Source organism: Camelina sativa, chromosome 5 (genome assembly GCF_030686135.1).
Source record: "Camelina sativa cultivar CO46 ecotype springtype chromosome 5, ASM3068613v1".
Lineage (NCBI taxonomy): Eukaryota > Viridiplantae > Streptophyta > Magnoliopsida > Brassicales > Brassicaceae > Camelina > Camelina sativa.
In genome coordinates this window covers 9,513,242-9,529,389 of record NC_141884.1, presented here as the reverse complement: position 1 = coordinate 9,529,389, position 16,148 = coordinate 9,513,242, and the positions used below count along the sequence as shown (strand labels likewise).

Below are 16,148 nucleotides of genomic sequence, written 5' to 3'. Positions count from 1 at the left end.
TCTCGACGTTAGTGCTTCTGTAGGAGAGATTAGGATGATTTCAATAATTATGATTAAACCCATGATTCTGATAGTTCCCTTGTCCTCCTACATAGTTTAGCTCCTCTGTCCCCTCAAAACCTGAATTTACTCCAACTTGCTGATACGCACCCGTCTGCCCATCGCACATGTTGACAGCTTGTTGATCTCTCTTCAAAATAAGGTCTACCTTGGCAGTGAGACTCTTAATAAAATCTGTATTCACGGAGCTAACAACATGCACAGAACGATCATACTCATGGCTATGATTGTTGTTACTCGCTGCAAGGTTTTCGATCAAGAGGTTTGCTTCAGCGGTAGTGTTAGAAGAAAAATCTCCTCTGCAGGCAGTATTGAGTGCCATCTGGTACTTCTGGTCAATTCCTCCGTAGAAGATGTTCATAAGATTCTCTTGTGAAAAGCCATGATGAGGACAGTCCCTCATATACTCTTTGAATCTCTCCCACGCTTCACAAAAAGACTATGTACCACCTTGTGAGAAGGTAGTGATCTTGCTCCTCAACATAGCTGATCCTGACTTAGTGTAGAAGTGGTTCAAAAACGCTGCTCTACACTGCTCCCAAGTGGTAAATGATCCTCGGTCTAAGAGATTTAGCCATCTCAAAGCCTTATCTCCTAAAGAGAATTGGAACAAAGTCAACATGAGGTAGTCATATGGAACTCCATTAGACCTTGTCGTACTAGCCAATCTCTCAAAAGCTTCAATATGGTCCAGAGGGCTCTATGATGCAAATCCATTAAACACACGATTCTGAACCAAATTGATGAGACTGTGCTTGATCTCATAATCTTGCCTCGCAGGAGCAGGAGGTTGAATCGCAGATCGATTCGCAAATAGCCTGTTGTGAGCTTCTTCATCCCTCAAAGTAGTTCGTCTTGCTGGTGGGTTCAGCTCAGCCGCATTATGCTCTTGTGGTGCAGGAGGAGAAGGCGGAATAATGACCTCTTGAGGGTTAGGCTGATGACCATCTGGATTCTGTCCATCCTCCATCTTGTCAGCTTTAGCTTTTGCTTTCCTGTTTTCTCGTTCGAGTAGGGTTAACTCTTCGTTTCGCAAATTACGCAAATCAGTAGGCTTGTGGCTTCTTGTTTGCATGCACCTGAAACACAAGAGAAAGAACACAAGAACTAATTAGTAAATGAAAATAAAATAAATCTTCGACTAATTTAAATCTAGAATCTAAAAGGCAATCGTTTTGGTCCCCGGCAACGACGCCAAATTGATCTACAGGTCAATTAAAACCTAATGTGTACTCCACCACGATCTAGTGTTATCGTTGTAACACTTTAGTATCAAATCCACAGGGACCAAACAATTACACTATGAAATTATATAAATTAAATATAGCTAAGACAAAAGAGGAAGTTTTGTGAATAAAGTAACTAATCAAAAACAAAAAGTAAATAAGTTGTTTCTAAATCAAAAAGGAAATATTGGGCGCAGGGAATCAGTTAGGGGACATGACCACAAAATTAGATGAAAAATTGGGATAGCATTAAACACCGTTCTTGAACTCAAATCTCGAATGTAAAACTAACCTACTGTCGCAGCATTAGCTATCTATGCAAGGAATTGATAAAACTCTAAACCGTCGTTTGAATCTAAACAATCCTAGCAAGCAATAAGTTCAAGTTTGATTATGTTCACAAGGTGCCCCAACTTCAACTGTCGTTGGCTAAGGATCACCTTGCTCACCTATGTTCTTTTCAAGCAATTCAACAACACTTTTGATGCCTAGATGAATTAAACCTAAGATCTTAATCTAGGTGATCAGTCTAGCTTAAGCATTAAGAACAACAATAGATGAAGAACTCAACAGATCAATCCCAAATCTAACAAATCTAGCATCAATAAATCATAAAAACCGTTTCTGAAACCCTAAACCCAACAGTGAAACTACTCAGCCATAGAGAAACAGAAACATCAAATCAAAGATGAAGAAAACATAATTGAATTGCAAAAGAATAGAAAATAGGGTTTAGAAATCTTCTCCAACGTGTCAAGAAGGATTAGAGATCTTCTCCTTTTGCTCTCAATACAAAATAGTCTCAGAAAAATAAAGCTTATGTCTCTGGAGGCAGTGCCTCTAACTTAAATATCAAAATAAAACCCTAAAAGTCGGTTTAAAACAAAAAAGGAAAACTTGCGTCGGGGACTGGATTGGTCGATCTCGAAAGGATCAGTCGATCCGGAACGTATTTCTGCTCTCATTCCATCTATCTTCTAGCTCGATCAGTCTTCAACCAATTGGCTCCAAATGCATGTTTTCATCCCCAAAACGCTCAGATTCCTTCCAAAGTCACCTAGGACCTGTAAAGACTCACAAAAGAAAAAAGGCCTCTAAAAGCACACTTGGACCTAGGAAAAGACTCAAAACAAACCTAAAACTATAGTTAAAACCCTATAAAATGCAGACACATCAATAATTATATTAATGAAGTTGTCCACGAGTTCAAATTAGTTATCTATATTATTGAAGATAAGTTGTCTATGAAAGATAATTAAACAAAAAAGGTATAGTTGTCGAGATGGTGGACCAAAAGAAGATGTCGAGGAAGATGAACCAAAAGAGAAGGGTGGACCAAAGAAGATGTTGAGGATGATGAACTGAAAGAGGATGATGGACCAAAAGAGGATGATGTGGATGAGGGTGGATCAAAAGATGATGTGGAGGATTGGGTTTCTCGCCGGCATCTTTCTCCATATAATCTTGTCAATCATCCACATCTTGTCCATCATTCACATCTTATCCATCATCCACATCTTGTTCATCATTCGCATCTTATCTATCATCTGCATATTGCATCTTGTTGATCATCGGCATCTTGTCCATCATCCTCATTTTGTCTATCATCCGCATCTTGTCCATCATCCACATCTTGTCCATCATCCTTATCTTGTCCATCATCCATATCTTGTCCATCATCCATATCTTTTCCATCATCCATATCTTGTCCATCATCTGTATTTTGTCTATCAACAGCATAGTATTTATTGACAGAATAGATATATGGCAACATTCTTAATATTGCATTGTATAGAATATTCTCGATACATAACCCTAGTTGTACACAATATATATAGTTGTCATATATGTGATGATACTCCTCACGGAGATTATCCTAATATCTTACATGGTATCAGAGCACTAACAACTTCCAACTCCGCTCTTTTCTTCTCTTTGATATTCTTTTTACACTCGATCTCTTCTTCTTTACTTCTTCGCTTCTTGCTCTGTTTCTGTCCCCTCTCCATGACTGCTCCAACTGCTTCCTCTAATGATAAGCGTTTTGGCATCTCGCAAATCCGGGCATACGTCCCTATTGTGCTTGACATGGAGAAACTGAACTATGACAAGTGGCATGAGCTCTTCGAAACTCACTGCCTGTGTTAGGGAGTTCTTAGTCATCTCGACGGTTCCTCTCGCCCGTCGTCTACCACCGAGACTACATGGAAAGAACGTGACGGGCTGGTGAAGATGTGGATCTACGGTACCATCTCGGAATCGATTCTTGACACGGTTCTTAAAGCAAAGTGCTCTGCTCGTGACTTGTGGCTTACCATCGAGGCTCTCTTTCGTGACAACAAAGAAGCTCGAGCACTCCAGTTGGAAAACGAGTTGTGCACGATAACGATTGGAGACCGGAGTGTTCATGAATACTGCAAGAAATTGAAAAACCTTTCTGATCTCCTTTCAAATATCGACTCCCCGGTGACCGACCGTGGACTTGTGCTTCATCTTCTCAACGGCTTGACGGATAAGTTCTATAGCATCATCAACGTGATCAAACATCGTGAGCCTTTTCCACGTTCTCGGTTGCTCGTTCAATGCTAATTATGGAAGAGGAACGTCTCCAAACAACACCGTGTGACCCCTACCACATCTCATCATCCATCCTCCCCTGACGTACTATTCACATCATCAGACCATTACCCTCGTCATCAACAACAATTGGGATCTTTCTATCGTGGTGGCGGTCGTGGTCGCGGTCGTGGCGGACGCAACAAAAGTGGCGGACGTGGTCATCCTCACAACAACTACTGGCCCCCATCCTCGAACAATTGGAATTATGGCGCTCCTCAAACTCCATATTCATATGCTTATGGGCCGACACCACCACCAAACTACGTCACTACTCCTTTCCAACACTCTGTTCGACCTCCATAACACTTCCCGGCACATCCCTCACATGCTGCATCTGGCATTCTTGGTTCGCATCCTCAACCTACACAAGCAGCTGCTCATCTTGTTCAAGCAACCTCCATCCCAACGGCTCAAGCTCCCGATCAATCTACATATGTGCCTTCTGCTCTCGCACATGCTTTCAATACTATGACGTTACAAGACCCACACAACGGCGGCTGGGTCATGGATACCGGTGCGACCACTCACGTCACCAACAATCATGGTAATCTAAGTTCTACTCGTAATTTGAGCATACTTCCAATGATTACAGTTGGTAATGGATCTCTTGCGCCTGTAACTACTGTTGGTCATGGTTCTCTTAATTCTTCCTCTCGTCCTTTTAAGCTCAAAAATATTCTTGTTTGTCCTTCCATGGTTAAGAATTTAATCTCTGTTTGTCGTTTTGCTATTGACAACAATTGCTCTCTTGAATTTGTCCCCTTTGGTTTTTCTATTAAGGACCTTCAAACTCGGACCAAGCTTCTCCGATGTAACAGGCCAGGTCCGCTCTACTCGGTGTCCCTTCCCACGTCGCTTTCTTCCCCACATGCTCTCACGGTGACTACACCGACTAGTGACGTGTGGCATCAACGTCTTGGTCACCTTAGTAGCGCGAACCATCGTCTTTTAGCTTCTTCTTCGTCTTCTATTTTATTTCATCAGCAAAATAATGTGTGTCATGCATGTCAACTTGGCAAACACACAAGACTTCCTTTTATGTCTTCTCAAACAATTGTTTCACAACCATTTGATATTATTCATTCGGATATTTGGACCTCTCCTATTCTCAGTTTAAGTGGAATCAAATATTATCTCTTATTTCTTGACCATTTTTCTCAGTTTGTCTGGATTTATCTACTCAAACACAAGAGTGATACGTTCAGCAGATATCTTCATTTTTCGAATTATGTGAAGACTCAATTCCGATGCAACATCAAGTCTCTTCAATGTGACAATGGGGGAGAATTCAACAACAACATGCTCCTTACTCACTTGGCGTCGGAGGGTACAACGATCTGGTTCTCTTGTCCTCATACATCTCAACAAAACGGGAAAGCTGAACGGATGCTACGGACCATCAACAACATTGTTCTTACACTGTTAGCTCAAGCTAGCTTACCTTACTCCTACTGGGTCAAGGCTCTTCACACGGCAGTTTATCTGCTGAACATCGCTCCCTCCTCAACAATTGGTCATGAGATTCCCTACACTAAACTGTTTCACAAACCGGTATCTTATTCTCACCTTAGAGTCTTTGGTTGTTTATGTTATCCTAATCTTTTACCTACTTCTCCTCACAAACTTGCTCCTAGGTCCACAGCTTGCATATTTCTTGGCTATCCCTCTAATCATCGTGGCTACAGATGTCTTGATCTTTCCACACATAAGATCATTTTATCCCGCCATGTTATCTTTGATGAAACGATCTACCCGTTTTCCACAACGCCAAGCATTTCTCCTCCTCCCACAAACACAATTCTATCTCCCATCATACCGCCTATCCCTCCTATCTCCTCAAACACACCTCTTGGTCCCCCGCCTGTTCCTCTTGTCTTGCCTCCTCCGCAAGCTACTCATCCCTTGACCACTCGCACCAAACATGGCATATATAAGCCTCAAACTCAGCTTTGTCTTAATGCTAATGTTGTCTCTCCTGTTCCTTTATCTCATGTTCAGGCTGCAAAAGATCCATTTTGGAATAATGCTATGGATGAGGAATACAATGTTCAAATTAAGAGTGGCACTTGGAACCTTGTTCTGTTCCCTCCTAACGTTAACGTGATTCGTTCTTTATGGTTGTTCAAACATAAGTATCATGCAGATGGGAGTCTAGCGCGTTATAAAGCTCGACTTGTGGCTAATGGCAAATCTCAAGAGCCTGGTGTTGACTGTGATGAAACCTTTAGCCCGGTCGTAAAGCCTGCAACTATTCGATCCGTTCTTCACCTTGCTGTTACTCGAGATTGGCCGCTTCGTCAACTTGACGTCAAAAACGCATTTCTCAATGGCGACCTTGACGAGGTCATCTACATGCACCAACCGGCCGGTTATGTGGACTCCGAGAAACCCGATTATGTTTGTTTATTGCGCAGGTCACTATACGGTCTCAAGCAGGCGCCCAAAGCTTGAAACACTAGGTTCGCCAACTATGCCAAGCGCCTTGGATTTCAACAGAGCATCTCTGATGCTTCCTTGTTTGTCTACGACCATGGAGCTGATATTGCTTATCTCCTCTTGTATGTGGATGATATTGCTCTCACCGCTTCCTCCACGTCTCTCCTTGATACGATTATTCGCTCTCTCAGCAAGGAGTTCGAAATGACAGACCTTGGCCAACTACACCACTTTCTCGGCATTACCTTCACTCGTAGTAACACTGGCCTCTTTCTTCATCAACGCAACTATGCCACAAACATCATTGCTCGCGCCGGCATGAGCAATTGCAAACCTTGTCTTACTCCGGTCGATACACACGGTAAGCTAGCTGAAGACGATGGGCCTCCGGTTGCTGATCCGACGTTATATCGTAGTCTCGCTGGAGCATTGCAGTACTTGACGTTCACAAGACCTGATATCTCGTTTGTTGTTCAACAAATTTGTCTCTTCATGCATGATCCCTGGGAGTCGCATTTCCATGCGTTGAAGCGCATTCTTCGGTATCTTCAGGGAACTCTCAATCACGGGCTCCACTTCTATAAGAACTTTGCAACTACTCTCCCTGCTTATTCAGATGCTGCTTATGTCTCACCGAACTCTGCCGACTCACTAACCGCCTACTCCGATGCCGACTGGGCGGGCTGCCCATCTACACGAGGTTCTACGTCGGGGTTCTGCATATTTCTTGGTGACAATCTTATTTCTTGGTCATCTAAACGGCAACCCACCATTTCTCGTTCTCGTGCGGAAGCATAATACAAGGGCGTGGCTAATGCGGTCTCCGAAGCTACTTGGCTACGGAATCTGTTTCTTGAGCTTCGTGTTCCGTTAAACAGAGCTACCGTGGTCTACTGCAACAATATCAGCGCTGTGTATCTCTCTTATAATCCCGTCAAACATCAACGCACTAAGCATATCGAAAGTGACATTCACTTTGTTAGGGAGAAAGTTGCTCTTGGTCAAGTCCGCGTTCTTCATGTTCCTTCTGCGTATCATTATGCTGATATTTTTACAAAGGGTCTTCCTTCTCCCTTGTTTCTTGATTTCCGGTCAAGCCTGAGCATTCGACCACCCAACGCTCCGAAAGCTCCGACTGTGGGGGAGTGATAGAATAGATATATGGCAACATTTTTAATATTGCATTGTATAGAATATTCTCGATACATAACCCTAGTTGTACACACTATATATAGTTGTCATATATGTGATGATACTCCTCACAGAGATTACCCTAATATCTTACATTTATTAGTGGTATTTATGTCTTTTTAAGTAGAGGTTGTGGCATTGTGGAAAAGAAAAAGAAAAAGTTGCATTTTGACTAAAGTGTTTTACTGTTCATGGCATTTTTATTAATTAACTCTTGTTGAAATAACTTCACATACATAAACTAATTCAACATATAAAAATTTTATTTTAAAATATAAGATTTACAAAATTTTGTATAAAATAAAATTTAACCAGTGTTATAGCACATATACTTATCTAGAATCATTAACAATATAAAACTTACAAAATAGGTATCTGTTTCAAGCCATCATATTTAGCATATGACTAGATAATAACCCGTGTTGTTGCACAGAGTAAAATTTTTGTTTGAAATATTACATTTGTAAATATATTTATTTAGTATAATATTTATAATACAAACTTATACTGGTTTGAATTCATCAAGTTATGAAAGTTTAAAATAGTAATCGTTTCACAATAAATTTTAGATTGACATGATGGTGGATCTGGATAGTTAGTGAACCAAATTAGTGATCGTTAGATTTGTATCAAAATCTTGAATCATCAAATCATATAAAAATTGCAAAAACTTAAAATTTCATGAACCGGATAATTTAAATAAAATTGGTTACCCAATCAAACCCGTTTGCTAAGCCATTCCACAACGGGTTTAAATATTTTGAGCCATAAAATATCTTTGCATCCGTCCCGCTTGAATTTATGAGATCCGCGTGGGTTATACATGTATTTCAATAAATCATTTTTCTAATATATAAAATATATTTAAAACTTAAACTTAATTAATATTAATAAATTTAAGTGATAAATTTTTTAAGAATAACACATTTATTTTTTTGTCAAAAACACAATGACATATAGTTATAAATAATAAATCCAAATGAGGCTAAATAGCTAAATGTGTCTCGAGCTCTCTGGAGGCAATACATCAGCTTTTTCAAGAGAGTGCTTCTTTATTAATATGTAGGGGATTTATTGCATAATGTTTTATCCAAAAAAACTTTTAGAAACAATCATATAAATTATATTTTATATAAAAATTATAATATAAATAAAATGAATTTCAACTCGTGCTCTTAATCTAATATATATTAATTCTTAATTATAAGCATATTGTTCAGTCCATTTTCGGGCTGTCTGATCAAATTTGAATCTATCATTCTTAAACTGCTCTCCAATCTCAGGTACAAGAGGATCATCTGGGTTTGGGGCCGCCAATAGTGCACTTATGGATAGGAGCGCCTGTTGTTTATATATTAACAAAATTAACATAAATAATACTTAAATGATGAAAAACAATGAAAGATAACGAGAAAGCACAAAGTGAACAATATAAAACAAAATATTTGAGTCGAGTTTTTGAACCTTTTCAACGGTGAGAGAAGGAGTCCACTTGTCTTTAAGAATGTCAAGACAAATCGATCCATTAGAATTGATATTTGGATGGTAAATCCGAGTTTCGAAAGTAAACTATATATCAAAAAAAAAAACGTAAAACATATTTACTTTTGTAGTTAAAAACAAAAGTTAATCTCTATCAAAATACAATAATTTTATAAATATATAACCTACCTTGGGTGGTTTAAAAGGATAGTCATTAGGAAACTCAATGCGGATCTGAAAGATGCCACCAACATAGGGAGTACCCTGGGGTCCGTAAATCGTCGTCTTCCATTTGAATACATTTGTTTCTTCTGTACCTTTTGTTTCTATACCTATATTGATACATATCACCAACAAACAATATTATTATAGTTGACACCCAGAAAAATTCTAATAGTTTACGTATAAGTGTGGTTGTGATTACAAACAAGTTATTTACATTAAGAAATGTGAATACAATTTATTTATATAATGTAGAGAGAGAAAACAAAAACTACTAACCAATACTGTACAAAGAGTGTTTGGATTTCATGTCCTTGAGTTCCTTCTGAATTCGCTGTGTTGCTCTAGCCTTCACCGACATTTTTTTCAATTACTCACCAAACTATATATATATACCTTTGCATAAAATGAAATAAGTTGTTAGTATGATGGTGTTACAAATTGTGAAGTAGAAATTATTACAATATATCAAATTGTTAAAATAGATAAAAATCAATCGCTTACTAGGAAGATGTTAGTATGGATTGTGTTGTAATAAAATGGAAGGGTATCGGGCTATATATAGTTTCAGAAAATTGACACAATAAATGTCTTCATAATTATGTAATCACTATTAATAGTATAATATCTTTTTATAGTATCTCTGCTTTTAAGTATTGTCTACATGCATGATAAAAACAAATATTGCGTATACAAACCGAAATTTTTAACCATTAATGGTATTTGATTAATTGTTTTAATTATTTTTTAGGAAATTTAAATAAAACTATGTACTATTAGTTATAAAAAAACCAGCGTGCAAAATTTATCAGATTTGATTAGCTAACAACAAAAAAAAATACTTTATCCAAAAAAAAGGGCTAAATTGTTAACACTACTGCTTTCTAGACTAATAGTCTAATACTGTATTATGTTTTCAAAAAGGCAAAGGAAAATATTATGAAAAATTCTGAAATTTAAGTGGAAAAAGCAATCTAAGATCAAATTGGAATCTCATACACTAAATGAAAATATATAATTTAAACAGATATTATTCAATAATGAAGAAGTCATTGTATAGTTATTTATAAATTGTCTAAACCTAAATTTTGTGTGTTTTCATTACCTTTGGTATTGTTGCACCAAACTTTTTTCTGAAAAAAAAAGGTTGTGGAAACTCGGACCATAACATAATCAACCACAAAAGTGAGAAGGTGACTTGTTCCCAATGCTGTCACTGCCACTTTGGACCGAAGGGCGGAACCAGAAAAAATTATTAGTGGTGGCAGATTGTCAACAAATAGGATCGAACACTCAACCTTGCACAGATATTAGTTTGTTCTCAAGCCATTTTGCCACATAACTTCTTTTACATAATGTAAAAAAAATTTCGTTTTCAAATATTACTGGTGGCAGCTGCCACCACAACCCATAACGTCGGTCCGCCGACCGTGTGCGGATGAACTGCGAATGCATTTATTAATTGTGGGAGCCTTGGACACACTGCTAAAATTTGTCGGGACAGACGGCAGAACAACTTATTCTAAAGGTGACTTGTTATCGTTGTGGTCCTTGCAGACAAACGGGGCACCATGTCATGTCTTGTCCTAGGATTCGTCAATTATCTCCTCCTCATGATCACCCTGTAGTTATACTTCCATCTAAACGCCAAGCTCAAACTGCTACAGGATCAATGCATTGGATGCACCAACATTTAGTGGTGGAAGCAAGGACTCTATCTCGGGTAAAGGAAACAAGGACATTTAGAATAAGAAGAAAACCAACAAAGATGAGGAATATGACTTCAGCCGATTCCAAAATGAGTTAGCTATTCTTCTTTGGTTTTATATTTACGTTTATAATACATTAGGTGTTTGTGGACGGATAAAGATTATCGATGGCCCTGTCCGTTTCCGAAATGAACAACACATTTGGGCGACTACAGAAAAAAAAAACACTTTTATGTCTGGTGTTGCTAAAGTAAAAAACCAGAGACAAATGTGTTAGACGTTGATTCCATATCGACACATAACTCAAAATATATTCTAGATGAATAGATGAGCGATGCTGATGTTTCGTTACACTAACTTAGAATTTGTGATCTAAGAATGGCAAAAGAGCTACACGTTGATCATAAAGGGATCTCAACAGAAATGAAATAATCTGGTTCTTACAAAATTACATAGAGAAGGAGATCAGAAAACTTTGAACATTCAAGAAACAGACAGATCCTATACTTTCACAATAGAATTAAACCGCAACATTGGGCGCCGCTGGATACTCTTCATACCCTGTGATCCATGTGATTCTAATCCTTGTATTTGGCTGCAAAATCAAGTCAGAAAATGACAATGTAAATGTCATTCTCTGATGCTTTTTCGGATTGTAACACTACATAGTTCGATTTTCAAAGAAGATGACTTTCAGCAAAATAGTAAGCAGATTTATTAACAATGTACCTGTCGGTGACCAATATATCTTCGGTACTTCTTCTTAGGCTTGTACTTGAAGACAACCACCTTATCATCCAGACCCTGCAACAACAAAAGACATTCCAGTTATTCCAGTTTAGAGGCAAACAATACAGTCGGAAAAAAAAAAAACCACCAATTAGAAATTGAAGGAAGCATTTCTATTGATTTACCTGATTTTCCACTACGGCATGTACAGTGGCATTGGTCACAACTGGTTTGCCGATGTAAGTGTGTGTCTTTGTGCCAACAAGCAACACTTTATTAAGAACAATCTGCAGAAAAGAAACCAAAAGAGCAAGCTTAACAGATGTTAATAACATAGACAAAAAGAGCAAGCTTAACAGATGTTAATAACAAGCCACACAGTTTACTCAATCTTCCATGGTTGCACCATCATTTCATAGACATATCAGTTCATTTCATTTCACAGAAATTTGACAACGAAAAACCCCTTGACTAAAAGGAATGTGCATATTACCTGATCATCGACATTTGCATCTTTCAGCCTCTGAGTGTAAAGATATCTCCCTGGAAACACTATGTACTGGCGTCCACCAACCTATCCAAATAAAGAGAACAACGCTAAATTCAATAAGATATAGCAAAGGAGAGAAGCAAAATTCATAATAACAAAGGTAAACTCTAAATCTTGAGAGTGATATCCCCACAAGAACACAGTCTCTCATCATAATCAAACTCTAAATTAACCAAAATGAACTCATAAAAAACAACCAAAACTACTTGCAAATGCAGCTCTCACTAAGGAGGATTCATCATTCATTAGGCCACAAAACACAGTCTCTAAATATCAAATCACTAAAACAGATTCAAAGCAAACTCATCAAAATCAACCAAAACTCATCAAAATCAGAAAGTCTCAAACCTAACATCAAAGCAAATGATTATGGTATCCAATGTAGACATATGAACAGCTGGATGATACAAAACACCATTGCATACATCATCATATTCTGGAGAATGTGGTATGGAACATTCGATCCTTCTCCATGACAGTTCTCCTGTTCACAAAGTCAGAACTTGCTGCTCTTCAGACACCACATCTTGTCCCCCATAATTTAACGAGGTCATGGACAATACCTTGTATTGTTTGCCAATTGGATCATACCCGAAATAGCTCACCACTCCAATCCTCCTCCTCGTATTCACTTTGGGTAAGGTCAAGGATTGTCTAGTACTAGGGTTGCATATCACTTACACCTTATGCTTCTTCCCTTGAAAGATCCTACAAGGTAATAATTCGTGCAAGTTGCATGGAGTGGAGTGAAATTTTTGTTTGAGTTATTACATTTGTAAATATATTTATTTAATATAACATCAAAACTTATATTGTTTTGAATTCATCAAGTTTATGAAAGTTTAAAATAGTAATCGTTTCACCAAAAAATTTAAATTGACATGATAACGGATCTGGATAAAATGTGAACCGAATTAGCGATCATTAGATTTTTTTATCAAAATCTTGAACTACCAAATCAGATAAAAATTGCAAAAAACTAAAATTATATTAACCAGAAAATTTAAATAAAATTGTTAATCCGATCAAACCCGTCCGCTAAGCCAACCCGCAACGGGTTTAAAAATTTTTGAGCCGCAAAATATATTCACATCCTCTCGCTTGAATTTGTGAGATCCGATGCATTTCAATTAATCATTTTTTAATATATAAAATATATTTAAAGGTTAAACTTAATTAATATTAATAAAGTTATGTGATAAAGTTTTTAAGAATAACACATTTTTTTTTTCAAAAACACAATGTCATATAGTTGTAAATAATAAATCTAAATGTATCTAAATAGTTAAATATATTTCGAGCTCTCTGGTGGCGACACATCAGCTTTTTCAAGAGTGTGCTTCTCTATTAATATACAGGGGATGATCTCTAAGAAAGACCAAACCTCTCATAGGAGTGAAACTTTCAAATATAAATTCATACGTAATTTTCATGCGATAAGTGGCGACTACATGATGAGGCGACTTCTCATCCGGATTTTGAGGCTGAGATGAGGAGAAGAAACAAACCTCACCCTTGTTTTGATATATTTTTTTGTTTGTTGATATATTTACTGTTATATATTTATCTCAAGTTTACATATTTACGTATTCAATTTATCATATTTTTTTTACATACTTATCTCAGAAATATTGTAAGGCTATATTTCTGAGCATTCTCTAAGATTTCTTCCTCAAGATTGTGCTTCGCAGTCTAGACAATACACTTTCATAGGGTCTAATACTCGTGTCTGTCTCTGCCTAGAACGGTGCCTTGGATTATATGGACCAAAAGCGGTGTTTAAAAAAAGGCCTTAATCTTTTTTCTAAAAAATAACCAACATACTTCTAAAACATAACTTTTCTTCTATTTTGTGCTACAAAATCATTAACCAAACTCTAATAGTGATCGGAGAAGTGAGAAATTACTCTAATTTATTTTAATTTTAGTTTCTAATTGAAGTCTTCTTTTTTGGTATCTCTATAACCATCGTTGCTCTCTTTTTGCTTTTACCATTGTTATATGAGGGTTTCTACTTCTTAGTGTGGGATATTTTCTGTGTATGACGCTGTAACAAATAAATATAGTTTCATTGCTTATTCTTAGACATAAGAGCATTATTCTTTATTCAATATAAACCATATAAACCCCACATAAAACCACATCACTTTGTTTGACCATTACAATAAGATAATACGAATCTCTCTGCAGAGACTGCCTCCATAGCTAGCGAGCTCCTATGGACCTGCAAGACGAGGAGCAAATGATGCTGAACCCATTGCTGCGGAACCTGAGCTAGCTCTTATGAGTGCACGAGAAAGCACACAAAAATGAAGCTTGAAATCATAAGGATCCCAATATATTCCAACCACATCGCCTGCCTTCAGAGCTCTTCTCACCACAAAATCCTTATGTCATCCATTGAGGAGAATATAGCTTGGGATAGTCGTGCCATTTCATAAGAACCAGGTTGTGCATAGTAGAAGTGTCGTCATCAAACGCGTCGACTGTTAAGCCAGGGCCTTCTTCGTGTACTACCCTTTGATCAGACACAGCTGGAAGATACCTCATAATGTCGCTACGTACAAAGCTTTTGGTTAGAAAAAGATTGTTGACATAGCTATGATCGCTTACGATTATTTCTGTTGGAACTGCAATTTTCTGTAAAATTTGCAGGTTTTGGGACAATGATTTCCGGCGACTTTCCGGCCAAATTCCGGCCAAATGACTGATCGGAATTGTCTGGTCGATAGTGCAATGGAAAGCTGGTAACGAGTACTACAAGATGGTAAACTCATACGTCCAAAACGGAGTTGATTTGAATGAGAAATAAGAGTGTGAAGTGAGCTACTTGGGATGGTTTAGGAAATATCCCACATCGGAAATATAACTGATTTTTCACTCATATATATATATATAGTTTCACACTCTTCTAGTTTCAAAAGTGTGTAGAAGGAAGAGGGAAGGTTCCCACACGCGAACCGAACCGGGCCGAGCATGGATGCGGGACGGGCGGACGCGGGGCAGGCCGGGCCGGGCTGGGCTGGTTGTGGATGCGGGCTGTGGTCTCTTGGGCTTTTGGGTTTTTGGGCTTTTTGGCTCTTGAGACTGCTATAGGCCCATTTAAATTTTTGGAAAGACTTGGTGTGAACTCCAAGCAAACTTGGACAGCATTCCGAGAATATTCACTGAATATTTTCTTGAGAGCTCCCTCCTTCCACTATATATAGAGACATAACCTCTCATTATTTTTCACACACAAAAACATAAACACTCCTTCCTCTGAAGATCTCTCTCCCTCTCTCTTGCTTAGTCCAAGTAAGTTCTTAGTTTAGTAGTCTCGAGAGTATAACGTAGATCTGTTTGCTTGAGTTCTATTACTGGTGTGCTACGGTAATAGTTCGTGATTGGTTGTATCCTGAGATTCATAAATCGTGATTGTCCGAAAGCACTTACGGCCGATTTATTGAATTAAGGAAAGAGATATCATATCTCGCCTCCGTGATTTATTTACTGCTTTATATTATGCTGTTGTAATTCGTTTCTGATTTCGTTAATTTAAATATAATTCGCATATTTTCTCAATTCGATTTTTGCGCTCCTAACAGTCTTAATCCAATAAATCCGCTTTCTGCTTATCGCTTTAAACGGATTGAGAATTTTTCGAGTTTTTTATTTATTTTAAAAACGATTTCAAAATCTTCTGAAAAACTGTTTCTGCTTTCATCTTTCGGTGCTTACGCAGAAAGTTTTTGAAGAACGCTTTTACTTTAATTATTTCTTCTCTACTCTCTCTGGTTTCCACGAACGCTCTTAATTGAGTGAGTTTGTGAAACAAGTTTCTGCAAACGCTTGTTAAGCGAGTTTGCAAAACTAATTCAGTGTAATTTAATTACTTGAATTGTTTGATTAATATATTAATCAGATCTTTTTATTGGGAAACAG

The 16,148-nt window shown here is 37.7% G+C and overlaps 2 protein-coding genes and 1 non-coding gene across 3 annotated transcripts; 1 reads left to right on the top strand and 2 right to left on the bottom strand.

The window, feature by feature from the left end:
- Positions 1 to 437: 437 nt before the first annotated feature.
- LOC147943452 (small nucleolar RNA R71) lies at positions 438 to 544 on the top strand. The gene has a single exon (XR_015558760.1). It is a non-coding gene; the product is annotated as a small nucleolar RNA R71 (small nucleolar RNA).
- An 8,020-nt stretch (positions 545 to 8,564) lies between these two features.
- Positions 8,565 to 9,769, bottom strand: LOC104788702 (putative ubiquitin-conjugating enzyme E2 31). Its single transcript, XM_010514489.2, has 5 exons — positions 9,741 to 9,769; positions 9,516 to 9,632; positions 9,204 to 9,346; positions 8,997 to 9,101; positions 8,565 to 8,873 (listed from the first exon to the last, which is right to left on the bottom strand). The coding sequence occupies exons 2-5, from the start codon at positions 9,595 to 9,597 to the stop codon at positions 8,730 to 8,732; spliced, it is 474 nt and encodes a 157-aa protein (XP_010512791.1). The 5' UTR covers positions 9,598 to 9,632; positions 9,741 to 9,769; the 3' UTR covers positions 8,565 to 8,729.
- A 1,573-nt stretch (positions 9,770 to 11,342) lies between these two features.
- On the bottom strand, positions 11,343 to 14,774 carry LOC104788701 (large ribosomal subunit protein bL21c-like). The gene is made up of 5 exons (XM_019245257.2): positions 14,670 to 14,774; positions 12,168 to 12,248; positions 11,860 to 11,961; positions 11,675 to 11,749; positions 11,343 to 11,540 (listed from the first exon to the last, which is right to left on the bottom strand). Exons 1-5 carry the CDS (start codon positions 14,772 to 14,774, stop codon positions 11,466 to 11,468), a joined length of 438 nt encoding a protein of 145 aa, XP_019100802.1. The 3' UTR covers positions 11,343 to 11,465.
- Between the last annotated feature and the right edge of the window lie 1,374 nt (positions 14,775 to 16,148).

What these genes read in the sequence shown, in the direction of transcription:
- LOC104788702 (XM_010514489.2), bottom strand. Translation starts at nt 9,597, where the DNA reads ATGTCGGTGAAGGCTAGAGCAACACAGCGAATTCAGAAGGAACTCAAG. An exon ending in ACACTCTTTGTACAGTATTG is followed by an intron (nt 9,347 to 9,515) that starts GTTAGTAGTTTT and finishes GTATCAATATAG; the next exon opens with GTATAGAAACAAAAGGTACA. An exon ending in CTTCTCTCACCGTTGAAAAG is followed by an intron (nt 8,874 to 8,996) that starts GTTCAAAAACTC and finishes TATAAACAACAG; the next exon opens with GCGCTCCTATCCATAAGTGC.
- LOC104788701 (XM_019245257.2), bottom strand. Translation starts at nt 14,774, where the DNA reads ATGAGGTATCTTCCAGCTGTGTCTGATCAAAGGGTAGTACACGAAGAA. An exon ending in CTTCTACTATGCACAACCTG is followed by an intron (nt 12,249 to 14,669) that starts GTTCTTATGAAA and finishes TTATTTGGATAG; the next exon opens with GTTGGTGGACGCCAGTACAT. An exon ending in ATGCAAATGTCGATGATCAG is followed by an intron (nt 11,962 to 12,167) that starts GTAATATGCACA and finishes TCTTTTCTGCAG; the next exon opens with ATTGTTCTTAATAAAGTGTT.